The following is a 22,181-nucleotide window of genomic DNA, read 5'->3' on the forward strand; positions in this document are numbered from 1 at the left end:
GCCCTCAAGGCCAAGTTATCTGCAGCAGCCCCTTCCTGGAGAGGAGGTCGTAGAGCCCCGGGCTGACAGTGTTCCTCCTGGTGGCACTCAGGACCTCAGGCTTCTGGGTGTGGCTGTGACCCCCTGGCCTCCACATCCCTCAGCCGGCCGAGCTCCCAAGCTTCCAGGCATCAGCCCCGTCCCCACGGGGAGCTCCTCTCCGCCGGTCTCATCTCTCCCCTCACCCTCTGGGCACCTCAGCTCTGTCATCTGCTCAGGCCTTGCTGCCTTCTGACCCCAGCAGCTTGTCCCCCAGACCAGGGAGGGGCTGCAGGGCCCCACGGGCCAGAGGAGCTGTTATCAGAATCTCAACAGCGGCACCGGGCGCAGAGTCACAAGGCTCCCGTGGGGCAAGACGGACTTCCTAGTCCTGAGGCGGGCTTTCCCATTGAGGCGAGATGCCGGGCTGGCGTGAGAAGGTGTGGTGCCCTTCTTACCACACCTTCTGTGTGGGGTGGGGGGGATGAATGGCCGAGAGGACCAGCCATCTTGGAAGCCAGGGGAGGGGTGGCTGAGGACGAGAGAAGCTGGAGAGCCCTGCATGCCTTGGCTGCTAGCCTGAGCCCTCCTGGGGCGTGGGCATCTGAGCCCCAGCCCGGGCACTGGGTAGCCACTCGGAGAATGCTAATGTGAGTGGGGCGCAGGGGTCAATAGCTGGGACTGGGGCAGGGCGGAGGGGCCTGGTCAGGGCACAGGTGACAGGACGGGGCCATGTTGATCTTGGGCCTCTCACTGAGCTCCGTGAGTCACAGCTACGCAGGCTTGTGTCCCGAGGAGTGCGGCTACAAGGGTTCCCTTGGGGGTTCCCGGGGGTCTCCACAGGCACAGGCTGGAGGTACAAAGTCCAAAGGCCGTCCCCTTCTGTTCCAAGTGGCAAGATTCACCCTGAGCAGCAGGGACAGTCCCTCTCGTCCGCGTCTTGCTCTGCTTTCCAGCTCTCCACAGTCCCCTCTCGTGCACTGAAACAGCCCTCCTGAGGTCGGGGCGCCTTGAAACCCTCCTTTCCGTTGCTGACAGAGCAGGGTGGCAGTTTTCCAGGGAAGGCCGCTCTCTTGTGGCAGTGGAAGTTTCCCAGGCTCACATGTCCCAGTCACCCCCCAAGTACGCCAGGCGCGCTCCAGGCAGGGCCCGGCCCCTGGGGGGCGGTTGCCGTGGTTACTGGGAAGATGAAGCCATCTGTGTGGAAATGAAGGTCTCGATGACACTGTGGTTGGATGGCAGCAGGTGGCTGTGGCCGTCGTTGGAGTCGGGGCTCTGGTACAACACCAGGCTGCTGGAGGACACTGCAGGGGCAAGTGAGACAGCTGGCTGTCTGCCAAGCCCATCCCAACCCCACCTCGCCCACCCATCCCTGGGGGCACTTGGGACAGGCCACACGGGGCCTCGCCACCTCCTGAATTACAGCAGATCACCAGACCCCCAAAGCCACGCCTCTACCCTTGGGTCTTATTAACCCCCAGCCAGGCTCCGGGGCCACCCAGGGGGTGGCCACCTCAGGACGTTTTAGTAGGAACGTCGGAGAAGCCCTGGTGGGGCGGTGTGGTTACTTTCAGGCTTTGGCGTTGCTAGGCTGCGGCCCAGTCATGAAACCAAACACTGAAGTGTTGCAGTGGGGGTATTGAGTTGACTTCAAGTAAAGGAGATTTCTCTGGCTGACACGGGTGGGTCTCCTCTAATCAGTCAAAGGCCTTAAGAGCAAAAGCTGAGGCTTCCTAGAGAAGAAGGAATCCTACCTCAAGATTTCAGGATCACATCCTGCCTTTGCTGCCAGACTGGTCGGCCCCACAGGCGTGTGAGCCAGTTCCTTGAATATATATCTATACCGTTGACCCTTAAACAGTGCGAGGGTCAGGGGCGCTGACCCCCTGCGTAGTCACAAATCTGCAGGTAAGTAACTTTTGACTCCCCCAAAACTTAGCTACTAATAGCTACTGTCGCCCAATAATATAAACAAGTCAATTGACACATATCTTGTATGTTAGAGGTATTAGGCACTGTATTCTTACAAAAGGTAAACTAGAGGGAGAAAAGTATCATGAATGTCATAAGGAAGGGGAGCCTGGGTGGCTCAGTCGGTTAAGTATCCGACTCTTGATTTCAGCTCAGGTCACGATCTTGTGGTTCGTGAGTTCAAGCCACGTGTCGGGCTCTGCGCACACAGCTGGGAACCTGGTTGGGATTCTCTCCCTCTTCTCTCTTAACCCGTCTCTCTCTCTCTCTCTCTTTCCCTGTCTCTCTCCCTCCTTTCTCTCTCTCTCTCTCTCTCTCTCCCCCGTCCCTCTCTCAAAAATAAATAAATATTAAAAAAAGAAGAACATCCTAAGGAAAAGAAAATACATTTACAGTCCTGAGTCCTGTGCTGTGTTGGAAAAAATCCACGTGGGCGCACCTGGGTAGCTCAGTCGGTTAAGCTTCCAACTTTTGCTCAGGTCACGATCTCACAACTTGTGAGTTCAAGCCCCACATCGGGCTTTCTGCTGTCCGTGAGGAGCCTACTTTGGATCCTCTGTCCCCCAATCTCTGCCCCAATCCCACTCGTTCTCTCTCCCTCTCTCTCTCTCTCTCTCTCTCTCTCTCAAAATAAATAAACTTAAAAAAAAAGTAACTTAAAAAAACAATGAAATAAATCCACATGTAAGTGGACCCGTGCAGTTCAAACACCATGTTGTTCAGGCATCTACTGTATTCCTGTTGGTTCTGTGTCTTACGAGAACCCTGACTGATTCCGACAGCTAAGAGAATGGGCTTTGAGTTTGGACCTGGGTTCAAGTCCTGGCCCTGCCACCTGCTAGTAGCTGTCGGAGGCAAGACCAAGTCCCTCACCTCCTTGGCGTCTGCTTTCCCATTTGTAAAACGGGGATGATGACGCGTGCCCCGTGGGTAGAGCAGGGAGCCCTCAGTTCCTGTCGCTGCAGCCACCAGGGCTGGACGGAGAAACCTGAGGCTCACGGGATGAAGCGGCTGCCCAAGTCCCGCACTTAGCGAGTGGCCACCCCCGGCCTCAGAGCCCAGCAGCCTGACTCCCCGGTGCCCGCCCTTCATCGACATCGTAGGTTGCGGGCTCGGGGCACCGGGGGATGGAAATGAATGGGTCAAGTGCGATATAGCTGACCTAGAGAGCCGGCACGCTGTTGTTGCTGCGTGGGAACACGGGTCTCCGATTCTCCAGGAAAAGCCAGAAATCACGATTTCTTTGTGAAAGCTCATCTTTAAACGTGGGCAACGAACTCCATGCTAAACCCTGAGCCACCCAACACGCCTGCGAGCCACCTCTGGCCCAAAGCAAGGCCAGATCAGATCGCTCCTCACCGTCACCCTCCCCTGTCTCTCACAATTAATCTTTTCCTCGTCCTAGTCAGTGAGATATTCCTGTAAGACAGGCCCACTTCCCTGTGGTTTCACGCCCCTCTTGGCTCCCGTCGGGGGAGCACAGGGCACCCTCCCGTTTGCCGCACACACCTTCCTCCCCGCCTGAGGGAGCAGGGAAAGGCGGCTCACCGGTGGGGCTGGCGCTGAGCCGGTGGGTGGGCTGCAGGGGCTGGATGCCGGCGGGGTCCTGGCTGGGGATGTGGATGGTGGTGGTCTGAGATGCCGGCGTATGCAGCCCGGATTCACTGGAGGCCTCCGTGTCTGAGGTGAAGACCTGGGGGAACAGAGCGGCCTCCTGAGCCCCCCATGGGTGCACTGTGGGGTGGGGCCCGAGCGAGGGGCCAGGCAGGTCTGGGCCTTACCTGCTTGGTGGGCGTGAGGCTGGCCAGAGCACTCAGGTTGGTGGTGTCGGTGATGAGCATGGTCTGCGGAAGCAGGCCCGTGTGGGTGTACTGGGCCACCTCAGGCTTGTGGCTGTAGAGGGCTGGCCGGGAGGGAGGAGAGAGGGGGGTCAAGACCAGACACCCTGGGCCAGGCTGGGCCCCTGCCAAGAGGGCCTCAAAGCTGGGCGCTGTGGGGGAGGTGAGGCACGGGGCCTGGTAAGTGGCCCGATGGAGCGGTGGTTGGGGACTCAGGACAGATATCCCAAGCTGGGAGCTCCAGATAGAGGGGTTAGACCCTCTCCCCAACTACAGGACCCTGCTCGGGCTGGCTCCATGGGGGGAAGGCTGGGGGAGGACAGGAACCCACACCCACCGCCTGAGGACGACAGGTGTGACTGGCAGTGGGAGGCACAGGTGCTACTGTGCTAAGTACGGGCCACGGAGGGAAAGGCTGGCAGCTCCCGTTAGGGGGTTGAGCGGGACAGAGGGCCGTGTAGCTCCGCCTCCAGGACACCTCTCCAAAATGTCACCCAAAGTTTCACCTACAGCCCGGCCCCACAAGAACGCACACAGACACCAGCAGAAAAGCACACAAGCACACATTCTCACATCGACGCAGATGAAACCATACACGCACATAAATACGTGCACTGAACCAAATCCACACAGATACACAAGTGCACAGTCCCTCAGGCCCGGTTCCGAACTCCAAAAAGGTCTGAAAAACCCACGGATTTTCATAAGGTCGGCACTAGAGCGCTTTTGGTGGCAAACTCCCACCCGAGCCCGATGTGAGGTTGTGCCCCGTCTCTATTAACCTCCTTCGTGGCCTTCCACCTCCTGCTGCAGACATCCCAGGGCTTTGACGACGAGATACGGCCCGAGCCCCGCTGGGAGTGTGATAAAACATACGGCGGATCCACCATATGTGAAGTCTGAGAAGTAGCGAATTCTGAAATACACGTGGCCCCGTGGGTTGCAGAGAAAGGACGTGTGGTGTCCTCTCACGTGGGTGTGCCCCTGCAAACACCCGTGAACGCCCACGTGCCTTTCCACGCACAGAAACACCATGCACACTTACACACTGAATCATATTCTGGCCTGCAGACCTCCTCATCACAGAAGCGCTCACACACACAGACCACAACAGCTGCTAAGCCACCCTATACCTCCACCCGCCCACCCCGTGCTCGTGGACAGCGTGGGGCTAGGGGTACTCACCGTGGGGGCTCTGCAGCTGGGCCATGGTGGCCATGAAGGGACTCTGGGCCACGTGGCTCTGCATGGGGGGCATGAGTGGCTGCTGGTAGGAAGGGTGCAGTGGCTGGGAGAACTGGACTGGCTGCAGGGTGGTCAGGCTGCTGCCCATGCTGTTGATGACCGGCACGCTCTGTGCCTGAGTGGAGGCCAGGCCTGGAGCGGGAGGAACGGGAGTCAGCCAGGCTTCCTACCCCCTTCACTGCCTCCCCTGGCCCCGCACTGACCCCTGGGGGCACTGTCCCTCCCTCCCAGAGCCAAAGGGTGGGGGAAGGGAAGAGGCGACCAGGAAACACCTTTGCCCTAGGAGCTGTCACTGACTTACTTGATCTAGGCAAGGCGCTCCCCCTCTCTGAGCCTTTAATTCATTATAGGGGCAGGGGCTTTGTCCAACTAGGTTGGTTCCACAGCAGTGCAAAGGCCCTACAGCTTAGCTCTGTTCCCCTCTCCCGGCAGCTGTCTCTCTGTCTTCTATATTGAGCCTCTGCATCCTGGTTCCTACAAATAAAGTCTTTCTGGGCTTAAAAAAAACAGGGGCGCCGGGTGGCTCAGTTGGTTAAGTGTCCGACTTCAGCTCAGGTCACGATCTCACGGTTCCTAAGTTTGAGCCCTACATCAGGCTCTGTGCTGTCAGCACAGAGCCCGCTTTGGATCCTCTGCCTCCCTCTCTCTGCGCCTCCCTTGCTCTCTCTCTCTCTCTCTCTCTCTCTCTCTTTCTCTCTCTCTCTCAAAAATAAATAAGACATCTTAAAAAAAACACGCAACCCAAAACCTACAAAACTTTGATCCCCCTTTCCCTGCTTACTTTACCCATAGACATTTTGCCTTCCAAGACACTGTGTGATGTCTGCATTATGTTTGCTGTCTGCCTCCCCACTGGAGTCATTGAGATTTCAGTCTGTTTGGTTCACCTGTGTATCACCGATGTAGCATAGTACCTGGCACAGCGCAGGCTCTGAATAAGTATGTGAATGAATGAATGAATGAATGAGTCCCAGTGGCTCTTCCAGGTTCTGGATCCTGTGGCAGCCCCACGAACCCTCCCACCCGGGTGCCCCCCCACCATGCCCACCTACTTACCAATGACCAGGGTGGAGGCACCTGTGTTGGTGAAGGTGGGCCCCAGGGAGGCAGGCTCACCGGGCCCAATGGCCATGACCCCAGGAAGTGAGGCCATGATGAGATTCTGGGGCTGTTGGTTGAGGCCTGGGGATGTCTGCTCCAAGCTGTGCAGAGCTGTCAGGGTGCTGACAGGGGGGAGAGGGCCTCCGGTTGCTGAGACCTTGGAGGGGAAACCAAGCTGAGTGAGGGTGGAGCCCCACACTGTCTCCCTGGGGATGACTCCAGAATCTCCCAGCCAAGGGAGGATGGAAGATGGGGTTGGAAGGCGCTCCTCCACCCGGGGGGTATGAGGACACTCACCAGCTTGGCTTCGGTGCTCAGCAGGCTGTGACTGGGCTCCAGGCCCGTGGGGGACACTTGGTGTAGGGGTGCAGACACCGTCACCAAGGGACCACCGCTGCTTGAGGGCACTTCTGCCGCCTCGCTGGTTGTCGGCTGTCCATAGCGCACGCCTGGAGTGGGAGCAGCGTCCAGCCTCAGCACCTCACTTCCCTGCCCTCCTTGGCCCTCGTCACCCCAAACCGCACTGGCGTGCTTAGGCCACTTGCCCCGTGTTTCTGTGTGCCAGCGGCAAACTTCACCTGAACATCCTCCCGCCAGCTCCTGGGCTGGCTGCCTCCAACTCCTTGAAGGCAAGACCTGAGTTTTATTAGCCCCATGGCCCCCACTGCCTCGCACTACATGTGATAGGCAGTAGGTGTGCAGTGAAAGGCATTTGAATCAACATGAGCTGATGCTGATGAAATTGCAGTGAGCCAAGTTGAATAGAAGGAACTGGAATTAGCTCAATGAAATGGAATCCAGCTGAATTGAGCCTGAAATGAACTGAGCTAGATTGAGCGCGTGGAGTTGAACTGAATCGGATCAAAGAGAATTGGATTGAATTGAACTGAGCTGTACAGAATTAATTTCATTTCCTCCAATTATATTTAATTAGACGGAGTGTAATTTAAAGGAACTAAATTGGACCGTATGGAGTTGAACAGAATTGAATTGAAGTGAATTGAATTGAACTGAATTCAATTGATCTTGAATGAATGAACTGAATGGAAGTAACCCAAGTCAGGTTAGGCTGGACTGGAGAATGGAGGGGCGTGGTCAGTGGGATGGACAGGAGAGGACTGGATAGAGACTGTAATGAGTGGAGTGGAGTGATAAGGATCCAAGCTGAAGTGCTGAGCGGTTTGGGTGGCTACCGCCACTGAGGTGGTGCTCCCCAGCTCCCCAGCCGACACTCGTGTCCCCTCTACCCTCTACATTTCAACCCCCCTGCCCACATATCACTCACCGTGGACTTTACTGGGGGAGAGGGCGGGCGGGGGCAATCCCGGGGAGCCGTGGGCTGGCAGCGCAGGGCCCGGGCCTGGCCCCGGTGGCGGCCCGCTGTATGTGTCCATGGCCAGCTTGTGCCGAAAAGCTTCTTCCTTGCGCCGATTGGCAAACCAATTGTAGACGCGCACCTCCGTGACGAGGTTGGAGCCCAGCCCCTGTGCCTGCGACGGTGACACCCCCCTCTGGATGCACTCCGCCCTGCAGAAATGGCCGCTCATGAGCCTCCAGGCCAGGCTCAGAGGAACCCTCTCCTGGGGCTGGAGGTGGCGAAGAGAGTTCTGAGCGGTAGGGTTCTACCTTAGTGTTTAAAACTGGCAGATCTGGGTTCTAATCCCAGTTCTGCTGTGTGGCCTTGAGCAAGTGACTTAGCCTCTCTTAGTCTCTCCATTTATAAAGTGAGCAAAATAGCCATGAGGCTAGATGAGGGTGAATGAGATGAGCGGCCACGCAAGGGTTGCTCGGGTGGGTGGGGAGTGGGTGCTAGGAGTGGAGCTAGGTTGCAGACACTGAGTGGAAGTTGAGTGCCCCAGGGCCAGCAGGAGGAGCTCTCAAGGACTGGCGAGCCTTCCTCGGAACCCAGAGCCACCCAACCTTGCCCCAGCCCAGACCAAACCAGCCCCGCTAACCCACCGGCCATTCTACCTATTGCACTCCTCCACTAGTGCCTCTCGCTCCTCCTTGCTGGGGTTCTTCTGCCTCTCGTAGGCCTGGAACAGGATCTGCTGGGAGGCTGGGCCCCACTTGAAACGGTTCCTCCGCCCCTTCTTGGTCGGCAACTCATCCCCTGTGGGCTCTTCAATCAGCCCACCCTGCCCTGCGTGGGTGAACTCTGTAGGCACAGAGAGCCATCAGCAGGGCCCTGGCCACTCCCGCCTTCCCGCTCCTGACCACGCTCCCGGTTCTTTCTCATTCCCAGGGTGCTGAGCCAAATGAGTTTACAGCTAGAACTTAGAAATCATCTAACCCGGGGACGCCCGGGTGGCTCAGTCGCTTAAGCATCCCACTTCAGCTCAGGTCACGATCTCGCGGTTCATGGGTTCGAGCCCCACGTCGGGCTCTGTGCTGACAGCTCAGAGCCTGGAGCCTGCTTTGGATTCTGTGTCTCCTTCTCTCTCTGTCCCCCCTGCTCATGCTCTGTCTCTTTCAGTCTCTCAAAAATAAACATTAAAAAAAATTTTTTTAGGGGTGCCTGGGTGGCTCAGTCATTTAGACGTCTAACTTCAGCTTAGGTCATGAGCTCATGGTTTGTGGGTTAGAGCCCCGCGTCGGGCTCTGTGCTGACAAGCTCGGAGCCTGGAGCCTGCTTTAGATTCTGTGTCTCCCTCTTTCTCTGCCCCTCCCCCACTCGTGCTCTCTCTCTCTCTCTCTCTCTCTCTCTCAAAAATAAATAAACATTAGAAAAAAATGTTTTTAGAAATCATCTAATCCAGTGATGACAGTCACACAGCACACACACCACCATTGTCTTAACCTGTGTCCAAGGCAGACATTACTAATCAACCCCTGCACCCAAATGTCCATCCACTGATGAATGGATGAAGAACATGTGGTTTATACATACAATGGAATACTACTTGGCAATGAGAAAGAATGAAGTCCTGCCATTTGCAACAACATGGATGGAACTGTAGCATGTTATGCTAAGTGAAATAAGTCAGTCGGAGAAAGACAGATACCGTGTTTTCACTCACATGTGGAACTTGAGAAACTTAACAGAAGACCGTGGGGGAAGGGAAGGGGAAAAATAGTTTCAAACCAAGAGGCAGGGAGGCAACCTCATAAGGGACTCTTAAATACAGAGAAAAAACTGAGGATTGATGGGGCATGGAGAGAGGAGAAAATGGGTATGGGCATTGAGGGGGCACTTGTTGGGATGAGCACTGGGTGTCGTATGTAAACAATCATGGGAGGCTACCCCCGAAACCAAGAGCACACTGTATACACTGTATGTTAGCCAACTTGACAATAAAACACATTAAAAAACCCATAAAAAATAAATCTTAAATTTCCTAAGAAAAAAATTTAAAAAAAAAACCTGCACAGTTTTCTACTGAGCCAAGACATAAGCTCGCAATTTTTCCCAATACAGGGCTCCAGGTAAGCATTGGCATTTGTTCAGATCTAACTAACACATTTGCTATCTCATTTTACAGATGAAGAAGCTGAGGCTCAGAGAGGCTAAATATCTTTCCAGGGATGCACAGTAGAACAGAAACTTGAACCACATTTCTTGAGTAGGTTCAGAGCTATTTCAAACTTTTCAGACCTGTAAAGCACACTTAAAATGCAAGTGTTGGCCAAGAGAGGAGAGACCCAGCCAGCCCTTGTCAGCTGGTTCTACATTAATAGAAACTGTTGGATTATCCCTGAGCAAGCCTCCAAGAGAATAGAACAGATAAATGCCAAGCCATTTTTATGAGAGGGGAGGCAGGAAGATCGAGTTGGGGATAGCGCAGGAGTGCCTTCATCATCTGAGTTTCAAGAGGCAGAAGCCAGCACCAGTGCTCTGGGGACAGGTGGGATCAGACCCACCTAGAAGCCACCAGAAGCCCGCTTGACTCAGATTCCAACTGACTTCGCTGGCCATCTCTCCTGGCAGCGGGCTGGACCAAGATCTGGAGTACCAGACATGACTTGGCCCAGAAAACTAAGATATTTCAGCTTTAAAAAAACCTATTCTGTCGGGGCGCCTGGGTAGCTCAATCTGTTAAACATCTGATTTCAGTTCAGCTCATGATCTAGCAGTTCATGAGTTCGAGCCCCACGTTGGGCTCTGTGTTGACAGCTCAGAGCCTAGAGCCTGCTTCTGATTCTGTGTCTGCTCTCTCTCTGCCCCTCCCCTGCTCACACTGTGTCTCTCTCTCAAAATAAATAAACATTAAAAACTATCCTGGCAAGTCCATCAAAAACAAGGAAAATCTGAGAAACCGTCACAAGCCAGAGCAACCTAAGGCAACATGGCAACTATATACAGCGTCTCCACAACCGGCTACAATCCTGGACCAGAAAAGGGACATTAATGTTAGGGAAAAACCGAAGAAATCTGAATAATGAAGTATGGACTTAATAATCCTGTGTCAGTGTTGGTTTGTTAATCACGACAAATGTCCCATACTAGGGGTGGCTGGGTGGCTCGGTCGGTTGAGCAGTTAAACGTCAACTCTTGATTGAGGCTCAGGTCATGATCTCATGGTTCGTGGTTTGGAGCCCCCGCATCAGGCTCCGCGCTGACAGTGCTGAGCCTGCTTGAGATTCTCTCTTCCTCTCTCTCTCTCTCTCTCTCTCTGCCCCTCCCCAGCTTGTGTTCTCTATAAATAGATAGATAGATAGATAGATAGATAGATAGATAAATCTTTTTTAACAAAGTCCCATACTAGTGTTAATAATAGGGAAAGCTGGGTCTGGGGTAAACTGGAAGTCTTTCTACCATCTGCCCAGAAGTTCTGAAAATCAACACTTATTCTAAAATTAAGAGCCTATTATGTGTTATTTCAGTTTTATCTGCTAAGGAGGCGTAAATTAAAGCCATGCTAATTTTCTAAAAGCACTTGGTGCCTTCAAAGTACGTCATCTACAGTCCCAGCCCCTTGAGACCCGAGAGTATGCTCCTGGCAGATACACGTGGTGGAGACACTCACCGGCCCCTCGGGCATCAGGAGGTGTTGCTATTTCTGCACGAATAAGCAATCAGTGATCATCTTTGTAAGAAAATATTAATGCTTTCCCATAGTGCTTGCTCGGTAAATGTTAGTTCACTTAATGTTTTAATCAGCCTGTTGATAATGCCAATATCATAGTTTTTCGCAGCTTTTAAAAGTTGTTTTTTTAAGGGCACCTGGGTGGCTCAGTCGGTGAAGCGTCTAACTCTCGATTTCAGCTCAGGTCATGATCTCACAGTTTGTGAATCAAGCCCCGCATCGGGCTCTGTGCTGACAGCTCAGAGCCTGCTTGGGGTTCTCTGTCTCCCTTTCTCTCTGCCTCTCCCCCGCTCACATTCTCTCTCTCTCTCTCTCTCTCTCTCTCTCTCTCATATGTAAACAGGGGCGCCTGGGTGGCTCAGTCGGTTGGGCGAGCGACTTCACTCAGGTCATGATCTCACAAATTGTGAGTTCGAGCCCCATGTCAGGTTCTGTGCTGACAGCTCAGAGCCTGGAGCCTGCTTCTGCTTCTGTGTCTCCCTCTCTCTCTGCCCCTCCCCTGCTCATGTTCTGTCTCTCTCCTTCAAAAATAAATAAACATTAAAAAATTTTTTAAATAAATAAACATTCTAAAAAATTTCCAGCTTGTATAAGTAAATAAACAGCAAATCGATATGTGAAATTTAGGACTTTAACGTTTTTTTTTTTTTTTTAATTTTTTTTTTTCAACGTTTTTTTATTTATTTTTGGGACAGAGAGAGACAGAGCATGAACGGGGAAGGGGCAGAGAGAGAGGGAGACACAGAATCGGAAACAGGCTCCAGGCTCCGAGCCATCAGCCCAGAGCCTGACGCGGGGCTCGAACTCTCGGACCGCGAGATCGTGACCTGGCTGAAGTCGGACGCTTAACCGACCGCGCCACCCAGGCGCCCCTAGGACTTTAACGTTTTAATAAACGTTTAGGAAGCATGGCGAGGAAAGTTTATTTTTTTAATTACCAAACATGCAGATTGTCGCTATGTCTTCATAAGGAACTACGGGAGTATCTATCAAAAATTTTCAAGTACCTACACTCTGACCTAGAATTTCATTTCTAGAAATTATTCTATAGACACCCTCGTGTAAGCACAAATAGATACAAAAAAGGAAGCAATTGGTTCTAACAGCACACTGGAAAAACCCTAATAAAAGTCCTTTGGTAGGGAGCCAATTAAACAAATAACGGTACATCCAAATAACAGAATAGCTAGCAGCAAAGCAGAGGAGGGGCATCTGGGTGGCTCAGTCAGCTAAGCATCTGACTCTTGATTTCAGCTCAGGTCATGATCTCACGGTTTGCGGGTTCGAGCCCCTCACTGGGTACTGTGCTGACAGCACAGAGTCTGCTTGGGATTCTTTCTCTCACCCTCTCTGTCTCTGTCCCTCCCCCACCCATGTGCACTTAAAATTAAAAAAAAAATCTCGCTTAAAATTAAAAAGAAAAAAGCAGAGGAAAATACATATATATTGCTAGTATATGCATTAAATATCTCTGGAAGTATACATCAAACTGAGGGTGTCCTTTAGGAGAAAAACACCTAATTTTTATTGTAAACTCTATTTTCTCCTATTTTTTTAATTAAAAAAAATTTTTAATGTTTATTTCTGAGAGAGAGACAGAGCGTGAGTTGGGGGGGGGGGCGGAGAGAGGGAGACACAGAGTCAGAAGCAGGCTTCCAAGCTCTGAGCTGTCAGCACAGAGACCGACGCGGGGCTCGAACCCACAGACTGAGATCCATGACCGGTGCTGAAGTCGGCCTCTTAACCGACTGAGCCACCCGGGTGCCCCCTCCTATTTTTTTAAATTAAGTATGTATTGCCTTTTTAAAAAAACTTGGATAAATCATAAAAGAAACGGGTTTTTTTAATGTCTACACATAGGCTCAGTAGTGTGAAAGTGCACTTGGGATTTTGTGGGGTGTGAGGTCTGAGTAAGGAAACCCACAATTCTCTGAAGAGGGCGTGGCCACACCTCCTGGAGTTTGCAGTGGAGGATTCCCTGAGCCTACACCTTGCCTCTGAGCCTTTACTCAGGCTGCTCCTTTGGCCCAAACACCATTCCCTGCCGCCTCCATGGGCCAAAATTCCGTTCTGACTTTAAGACCTAGTCTGAAAAGTCCTGCCTCTGGTGTGGTCCCTCCTGATGCCCCTGCCTCCCCGCTGACAATAGATTACTCTCTGGTCCTCTGCCAGCTCAACACTTTGAAATACTTCACGCAGTCCTACTCTGCCCTGGGCCTGGCACGCGGTGAATGCTCCATAAACACTAGCCGTTACTGTCGTTTTTATCACATTATAATACATGTCTCGCTGTATCATGATGATCTTTTCTGCTTCCCATCTACACAGGACACTTAGAAGGCAAGGACTCCATTCACCCATCCGCGGATGCCCAGGACCAACCTACTCCCCTCCCCCAGAGTGCCTTGCGCGGAACAGGTACTAAGCGCCCATTGACTGGCATGGACTTCCGCTCAGACGGCCCATCCCCGTCGTGCGGTGGAGGAGCTTCCTGCCCCCACCCCAGAGCTGCCAGGGAGGACGGGCTGTGGTCTTTACTTACGCTGGGCCACCTCTCGCTGCTTGCGGACGTACCAGGTGTACAGGGCCGCTCGCTTCTGTGTCTTCATGGGGGTGCCCTTGTTGAGGTGCTGGGACAGGTGCGACTGGTTGAGGCCGGTGGTGTCGACTACCTCCCTCTGTGGGATGTTGTGCTGCTGCAGGTAGGACTTGACCATCTTGGCCACGCGCCACGGGTCCTCCCTAGGAGGAGGGGCCAGGACAGAGCCTGCTGGGCGTGGGGGTGCAGGCAGGGTCGGGGGTCCCGTCAGCCCTGAGAATGGGGGTTGGGGGTGAAGGCAGGCGTGGAGCCTGGGACCTACACTTAGACTCAGGGACAGCAAGGGAGGGGCACTCGTGCCAGGACACAGGAACGCAGACACACGAACATGGGAACAGAGACTTATAGACACACACGTGTGGACACGGGCCTCAAACAGTGCCACACAGACGTGGGCACAGTTAAAAGTTTAGAAACATGAATGCACAGACATATGGACTGACATGAAGACATGAACTGACTCCCACCAGAAGCTATACAAGCCACTTGGGGAAGATCCTCACCTTTGTGCCTCCTTTGAAGACCCCCCCCCCACCTCATCCTACCTCAAAATGTTGTTTGTGGCTGTGTCTTATCCACTGTGAGAGACCGTAAACACTTGGAGGGCAGGAACTCTCTGGTTCTCAGCACCCAGAATAGGCCTGCATGCCCATGGTGAGTGCATGAATGAATGAATGGATGGGTGAGTGGGTGGATGCATGGGATGGTGGATGGGTGGATGAATGAATGGATGGGAGGGTAGGTGGGTAGAGGGACGGAGAAATGGGTGAGTGGATGGATGGATGGGTGGATGGATGAGTGGAGGATGGATGGATGGATGATAAATATATGATAGATAGTGACTGGATGGTTGGATGAATGGATAGGAAGGTAGATGGATAGGTAGATAGGGGAATATGTAGATGGGTGGACAGGTAGATGGCTGGGTAAATGGGATGGTGAATGGTGGATGGATGGATGGATGGGTAGTTTGATGAATGGATAAGAGGATAGATGGGTAAGTGAATAGGGGTGTAAGCAGATGGATGGATGGATGGATGAGGGAGACCTACTTGGCGGGAGGTGGTTCTGAAAACAAGGAGAGAAAAGCAATTCTCTCATTTTACGGTCAGGGTCACTGATGCTAAGAGTGCTGGCATAACATCTTTTGGCCAAGGTCACAGGGACAGCCCAGCAGAGTCCCATCCCATATGAAGGGGTTCAGTTCTAAGTCAACCTATCAGGTACAAATCACATAGGGTCGAAACACCCCCTGAAAATCTGTACTAACCCCTAGGCTGTGGCCTGGCCGGTTTCCCAGAGCACAGGGGCAGACAGGTCCAGGTGAAAAGGTTGCCAGCTGGTGTGCAGAGGCCCCATACAAAAATGTGTGTGTGTGTGTGTGTGTGTGTGTGTGTGTGTGTGCGCGCACCTGAATCCCACTCTGTGGGCTGAGACTCTCTCACTGGAGAGACAGCCATCCACGATTCATGTTCTTATCCCCTGCTCACTGTGGAGAATGGGGGGCTCTGACTGCCTGTACTACACAGATGCCCTCTCTCCCTCACCTGTTCTGTCTCAACCCTCCTCTCTTTGCCTTGTCCTCCCCTGAGCTTGTGGGACAAATATGTCGGATGAAAACAGCTCCGCACAACAGTGCTGACACAGGAGAGCAAGGGCGGGGGGCGGGGTTTGAACCCAGCTCTGTGTGGCTCCAGAGCCTGAGGCTCTCGCCTCCTCAGCTGAGCCGTTCGCTTCTAGAATTTGAGCCTCCCGGTATTCGCACGTGTGACAAATAGCAGATGTGGGAGGCAGTTCCTCGCCATGTCTGGCACAGCAAAATACGGGAAACCACTACCTCCAGCAGATGCGGCCGTAAAAACCCAGTGAGAAAGCTCTCCCTGCGCCCTGATGGAGCAGAGCCCCTCTGGTAGGTCTGCTGTGCGATTTGTGTAAAATGTGAAATGGCGTGACAGATTTCCACATATTTGCTTGTGTTTGCATGAGATACCGGAAGAACACAGAAGACACTTTTGACACCAGTGGTCTTGAGATAGAAATGGAGTGCCGGGGACAGGGGGAGAGGACGGTGTCCTCTGTTGCTTTTCCGCACTTTAAAAATAATGTAATATATCGTTGTACAATATGTTATACATGCATGTATAACACTTAAAACTAAATTGTAAAAGAACAAAAAGCAAATAAACCCCCCAGCACTTTGAGGCCCACCTCATACTGCCCTCTCCCCTTCCCTCCTTCCCAAAGAACCAGCCTGGCCTTGCCCCCTTGATGATGCCCTTCTCAGGTGTGATAGGCACAGAGCCTTTCAGCAGCTTGGGTCCCGTGACTTTCTCCTTTTTATCAGCAGTTCCCGTACGCGTAGGGAGGGAAGGGAGGCCGGGGCCATTCGATTTAAGTTGGCCGGCAGTCGGTACGGCAAAGTCCCAGTTGTACAAGAATGACCGACGTGAGAATTCGTGTTTCTTACTTGCCGTGAACCAGGCACTGCGCTAAAGGCCGGTCATTTACATTTTACCATGTAACCCTGGGAACCAGGTGCTACTTATGTGCCCATTTCACAGGTGGGAAAACAGAACCTCGGAAAGGGAGTGCTTGTGCAAAGCGACCTAGCTGGGACTCCAGAATATTTCTCTTTTTTCCAGACACCTCCCCCCACCCCAACCAGAGCTCTCCTGGAGCTTTTCCTCCTCCCTGCATTTAGGATCCTCCTTGTCAACCCTTCCCCGGCTCCCTGGATGCCAGTCAGAGCCAGGAGGGAAACGAGGTACAAAGTCCGGTGTTGTGCTTCGAGGCAAACATGTTTATCTGATTCTGGAGCCAGGCTGCCTGTTGGCCTCCCTCCTCCCCCCGCTGTAGGCATCACCCTCCTGAGCAACCCTCCCTCCCTCCCTTCTCTCTTCTCAGGAGAGAATGAGCTAAGTCTTTCTCTCAGGGGGGCCTCCCTGGCTCACACTAAAGATTTACTATCTGTCACTGTCCATTTGATTCACCGTGTCTCTCTCTGTATCTGTCTTAGCTTCTCTCTGCCTCTCTCTCTTTCTCTCTGTCTCTCCTGTCTGTGTCTCTGTTGTTTGCTCTGTCTCTTGCTCACATCAGTCTCAGAGGACCCGACCCTTTTCAGGGCAGTTCTCCCAACCCAGCACAAAGAGGCCACATCTCCAGATATCTCCTGCTCTTATTCTAATGGGTTTAAGGGTCAAGCCAACCCGGGCTCACATCCCACCACGGCGTCCTAGCACGATGTGAGCGTGCCCCACGCCTCATCTGTACCATGGCAGGAAGTCCACGTCTGCCTCCCAGTGCCCTTGGGACAAATGAGTGAGTTTCAAACAGGAGTGAACCGCGTAGAGCGGGGCCTGGCACGTGATGCTCAGTAAGTACAATTTGTCACCATCATCATCATCATCATCGTCATCATGATGATGTGGCCCTGGGACCCCCAGCCCCAGAGCAGAGGGCAGAGGACCCAGGAGAGGTGAAGATCTGCGCACGTCTCCTCCTCCCACCTGCTACACATTATGGGCTCAATCAGAGGTTCAAGACTTTGGGCCTTTGGCTCGCTGGCCCCGGGGGTTTCAGAGGGTCCAAGGCGGAGCTGAGTTCTCAGTGCATGCGGCTGGTGGAGGGGGGAGTGTTCCCATCTCAGGTTGAATCTCAGCTCTGCCACTCGCTATCCACGTGGCCTTAGGAAATGGCTTAACCTCAGTGTGCCTCAATTTCCCCAGCTGTGATACTGGGTTAATAGTATTTCATAGGTTGCCAGGAGGAGAAAATGAGTTCCACGATTTGTAAGCCACCGTGACCTCTAGAGCCCTGCGTGGAAGTGAGTGGACGGGAGGTTGAGAGCAAGAAGAACTCGGGAGGATAAAAAGGAAATAAGCTTATCAAGGAAGGGCATACAACCTCAAGGGTGCTGTGCAGAGCACAGGGATTAGGAGGACCTGGGGTCCCAGTCCCAGCCTTAGTACTTTGTAAATTACCTTGGGCAAGTCGTTTTGCCGCTCTGAGCCTTAAGTTTGCTCGTCTGTAAAATGGGACTATTACTCATAATAGCCGTTTACTGCCCCGTGGGTAAGTGTTATTGTCATCTCTGCCTTGCGGACGAAACTAGGGCTCAGAGGCATGAAATCACCTGCCCAGGTTAGGGTGGGGTTGATTTGGGATTTGAACCCACGCAGGTTGGCCTCAGTCAGAGATGTCAGACTGTCCCACCCTAACCACTGTCTTCCTGGGTCTCGATGCCCTGGTGCTGCCTGATGGAGAGGATCAGAGACCCTCAGGTTGTGGTTTGAGCTGCTCAGGAACAGGGAGGAGCCAGGAGGGGACCCGGGAAGGAGCCCTGGGTACAGGTTCCTCCCTTTACCTTAACAGATGTCCCCAGGGCTTCAGGGAACCCTAGCCACCCATTCATTCTTGCTCTGTGTTAGCCACTGGGCTAGATATCAGGGTGGTAAACCAGGCCACACAGAAGCTTTGAAAAGTTTCTATTTTCATGACAGGAGATAGAGAACACACAAAAATAGATCATCATAAATAAAGTTAAGGGACAAAGGCTAGTAACAGAAGGTGGTGGAAGACAGCATGATTGTAGTGGGTCCTGCCTTTAGATAGGGAGTCAAGGAGGGCCTCCCTGAGGAGGTGACATTTGAACAAAAGGAGAAGAGGGAATCGGTCATGGGAAGATCTAGAAAGAAGTGTCCGCAGAAGGAACTGTACATGCAAAGGCCCTGAGGTAGGAATCAGCACATTCAACATAACTGGAGGAAAGGGAGGGAGGGAGAGAAGGTCCCTCAAGAAGAGGTCAGGGAACCAGGACAGAGAATTTGAATTTTATTCATTGGCCAGCTAGGGAAACTGAGGCAGGAGAAGAGACTTGCCCAAGGTCACACGGTGAACTAAGGTGGAAGTCTGAGGGAAGAGCTCAGGTTCCCAATCACCACTTGCTCACCTAGGACCCGCCCTGCCTCTTTCCACACACTGTCTTCTCCAAAGACATGGCTTCCCCTGGAAACCTGGCCTGTGCACCATCCCTTCCGGCCTCAACCTCCCCCACCCCCACTGTCCAGGCCTTCCTCACGGGTGCCCACCCCACTCCCTCCTGTGCCCTGAGGGTAGAGGCCCCACTTTTTCCCCTCGGGGCGTTTTCAGATCCCTTTTGTTACCTGAACAATAAGTAACCCAGGTAGTTAGTTATAAACTCCGCAGGAACAAGGAGCTGGTTGATAATTTATAGCAACATCTCAAATTTAAATGGAAAGTAAATAGCATGCTGTTAGCATTAAAGAAAACCCAATCGGGGCAGGCAGGGAAGCACTCCAGCCTCCTCTCAGCTTGGGGCATCTCGCTCTCTCCCCAGCCCCTTCTCCCAGCTGGGTGTGAGCCCCTCTGCCCTCCTGGCTCCTCCGCTATCCTGTGCTTCTCCAGGCCTCTGCATCTCACCCCCGCCCCCCCCCCCCATGCCCTCTCTCTTCCTCAGTGGCTCTTCTCTCTCTCTCTCACAGCTTCCAGGATCTCTGTTGGTCCCAAGGAGCACTTTGACCTCTGCTCCCCCCTCAAGTGCTGTGGATCGAGCCTCCCCCCCACCCACCATTCCACTAAAGGGGCTGCTGATCAACAGGCCCCACCCAGCCAGGTAAGAAAGGCCCTTGGCACCTCCTGCCCCCACTCCCACCCCAAAGCCCCCAGTCCCATCTGGGGCCCTGAGCAGGTCTGGCCCAGCCCCACCCTGTCCCGGTGGCCCTCGCCCTGGGTCTGGCAATGCCTGACTCTTTGCCCCTCCCCTGCAGCTCAGCAGGGCCCTTTGCCCTCTTCTTCCTGCCAAGTCAGGGGGCCCAAGCTGCTCCCTGCCCCCTGCCCAGGCCCTCACAAGGCCAGGCAGACCCTGAGGGCTCCCCCACCCCAAGCTGGGATCAGGACCTTGGACAGAAAAAGAGATGGTCCCCTAGAGAGCGTCTTTGGGACTCTCCCTCTGGTTGCCTCGTCCTGGCAATTGAAAGCACCAAACAGAGTGGCTGTGGAGTCTCAGCTGGGTGGCCTTAGTCAAGCTACCTTCCCTCTCTGGGCCTCGGTTTCCTTATCTGTGAAGCAGAGTTATGCCTAGCTTCCTTCCAGGGTTCATCTCAACATTATCTGAACATCTGCGTGTAAAACTGCAGCACAGTGCCTGGCTGTTAGGATTAGAGCGTAGGAGCCTTTGGGGAGGAAGTCCCTGTAGCCCCTGGGCCCCCTCCCCCCACCCCTGCTTGGTGGGAGGTTGGTTGGCCCAGGTCTCCCCAGGCCATCTTTACAAGTTAATGATCACAGGCCTTATCAGAGCCTTTTACCGTTTATAAATTTATAAAACAAAAGAGAAATAATAAAGCTCGTGGGTAATTAGTAACCAGGTCAGCACTGCTGAGGAGAGGGGAGGCATCGGGCTCAGACCCACCCAGTTCTCTGGGAGATGGGGAGCCAGCCAGTGGATGGGGGTACACAGGGAGACCTCTAATGGTGCCTGCTGGTGAGTTGTGGGGGCCTAACTAACACTGTGCAGGAAAGGGGAACCAGGTCCTGCTCCGAGGTTCCATCTCGCTCAGGTAAGACCTGGGCTTTCCTGACTTAATGCTTGAGTCCCTGGGTGGCTAAGGGAGCCTCTAACCTCGGCACCCCCTCTCGCTAACTGTGCTTCCTGACCCTGGAGCCTGCGATCTGAGTGCGTAGCAGGAAGTTAGGGTTTGGGAAGTAGAAATGGCCCTGGTGGCTAAAAATTCCCACCACCCTCTGGTTCTCCAGGCACTTGAATTATGGGCTTTCCTGCTTTCCACCCCCCCCCCCCCCCCCCCCGCCCCCCCCCCCCCCCCCCCCGGCTCAGAGCTCCCCTGGAGCATGCCCTTCCTTCTCAAGCACTGGGTGGAAAGCCCTGACTCACGGGAACTGGGGACCTTGCCGAGGGCCAGCTCAGGGGCTGGGAGGCTCCAGCCTCTGAGCAAGGACGCCCTGAGCTCTCGGGGGCCCTGTCCCCCTTCCTCACAGCCAGGCTAAGAGCCATAGCTCCCAGACGAAGGGCTAGTTGAGAGCCGAGGGTGGGCCTCCCTGGGCTCTTTGAACGCCGGGGACGGCCAAGGGGTCCTTACTGCAGCAGGGTCTCCACCACGGCCTTCTGGTGGGCCGCCTCCTCGGGGCTGAGGTTCTCCAGCTCTTTGAGGATGGGCGGCGTGAAGTCTTCCCCATCGTCGTCCGTCTCGTCCTCGGAGCCCCTTGCCTCCCCCAGCCCATTGGGCAGCTCGGCCAGCTCCGCCCGACCGCCACCGCCGCGGGACTCCCCCTTGTCCGGGGGGGCCATCTCCGGCCAGCAGGTAGGGCCCCGGCTCCCCCAAGGCCTGGATCAGCGCCTCTTTGCTCAGGCCTGACTCGAGCAGGGCCGCCAGAAGCTCCGTCTGCAGCTGGCTCAGTTTAGACACCATGGCTCCACCACCACCACCGGGCCACGCGGCCTGGGGCCACCACACCGGCCGCCTCCCCCACCGAGTGGGCTGTCTACTGGCTGGCCGATCGGCAGGCAGTCACGAACCAGGCCCTTTGCGCCTACTGCCCCCCCAAACCCCACTAACCAAGCCCTGTGGGCACCCCCAACCCCCAACTCTGGCCCCAGCGGCCAGTGAATCAGGGCCCCTGCCCGCTCTGTTTACATTGGAGCTGGGGAAGTTCTCCAAGGTTCATATTTATCCGTGTGCTTAGCGAAGGGACTGAACTTTGGACTTCAGCCCTGCAAAGTGCAGGCCTCACGGCAGCACAGAGGGACGGGGGAGCCGAGGCCTTCAACGGGAATGGGCAGCGGGGAAGGTGGGGGAGGCCGTGGCAGGGGGCAGGGCAGCTGGGACGGAAGGGGCTGGGGGCCACCGAGGCCTTCTGGCGAACAGCTTCGGTCCCGCCCCGAGGACTTTGTAGGGGGTTCAGGCCGAGACAAGAGAGGGAAAAATAGCGGGTTTCCCTTGGGAACTGAAGCAGCAAGGGGTTCTAGGCAGGCGGGCCGGCTCTCCTGAAGGTCAAGGCTAGGTCACATCCATTTTGAGACCCACCTGTGCAGGCCCAACACCAGGCCCCCTGTGTATATTGCCTCATTGTATCCCCCTAATCGTTGTCAGTAGGTACAGGGATCATCCCCATTTTACAGACGAGGAAACCAAGGCACCGAGAGGTTAAACAACTTGCCCAAAGTCACACAGCTAGCAAGGGACAGGACTTGCAAGGTGGGAGCAAGGGGAGGCCAGTCAGGCACTTGACTCAAGTATAAATTTTAAGGGGTCTTCAAAAACTCCAGTAATCATATGTAAAAATATTCGGTGTACTAAAGTACATAAAAATATGCAATGTATTAAAAATCAAAAGTAATGCAGGCCCCCA

At 54.0% G+C, this 22,181-nt stretch overlaps 1 protein-coding gene across 1 annotated transcript; it reads right to left on the reverse strand.

Annotated features, from left to right (window-relative positions):
* Positions 1–340: 340 nt before the first annotated feature.
* On the reverse strand, positions 341–21,469 carry HNF1A (HNF1 homeobox A). The gene is given in 11 exon segments (XM_049619235.1): positions 341–1,322; positions 3,538–3,703; positions 3,771–3,892; positions 5,013–5,204; positions 6,129–6,330; positions 6,471–6,622; positions 7,459–7,700; positions 8,145–8,331; positions 13,743–13,942; positions 20,912–21,114; positions 21,116–21,469. Coding segments are annotated over 11 exon segments (1,920 nt in total). The 5' UTR covers positions 21,242–21,469; the 3' UTR covers positions 341–1,194.
* Positions 21,470–22,181: the final 712 nt, after the last annotated feature.

The sequence above is a fragment of the Panthera uncia genome (assembly GCF_023721935.1).
Source record: "Panthera uncia isolate 11264 chromosome D3 unlocalized genomic scaffold, Puncia_PCG_1.0 HiC_scaffold_8, whole genome shotgun sequence".
Lineage (NCBI taxonomy): Eukaryota > Metazoa > Chordata > Mammalia > Carnivora > Felidae > Panthera > Panthera uncia.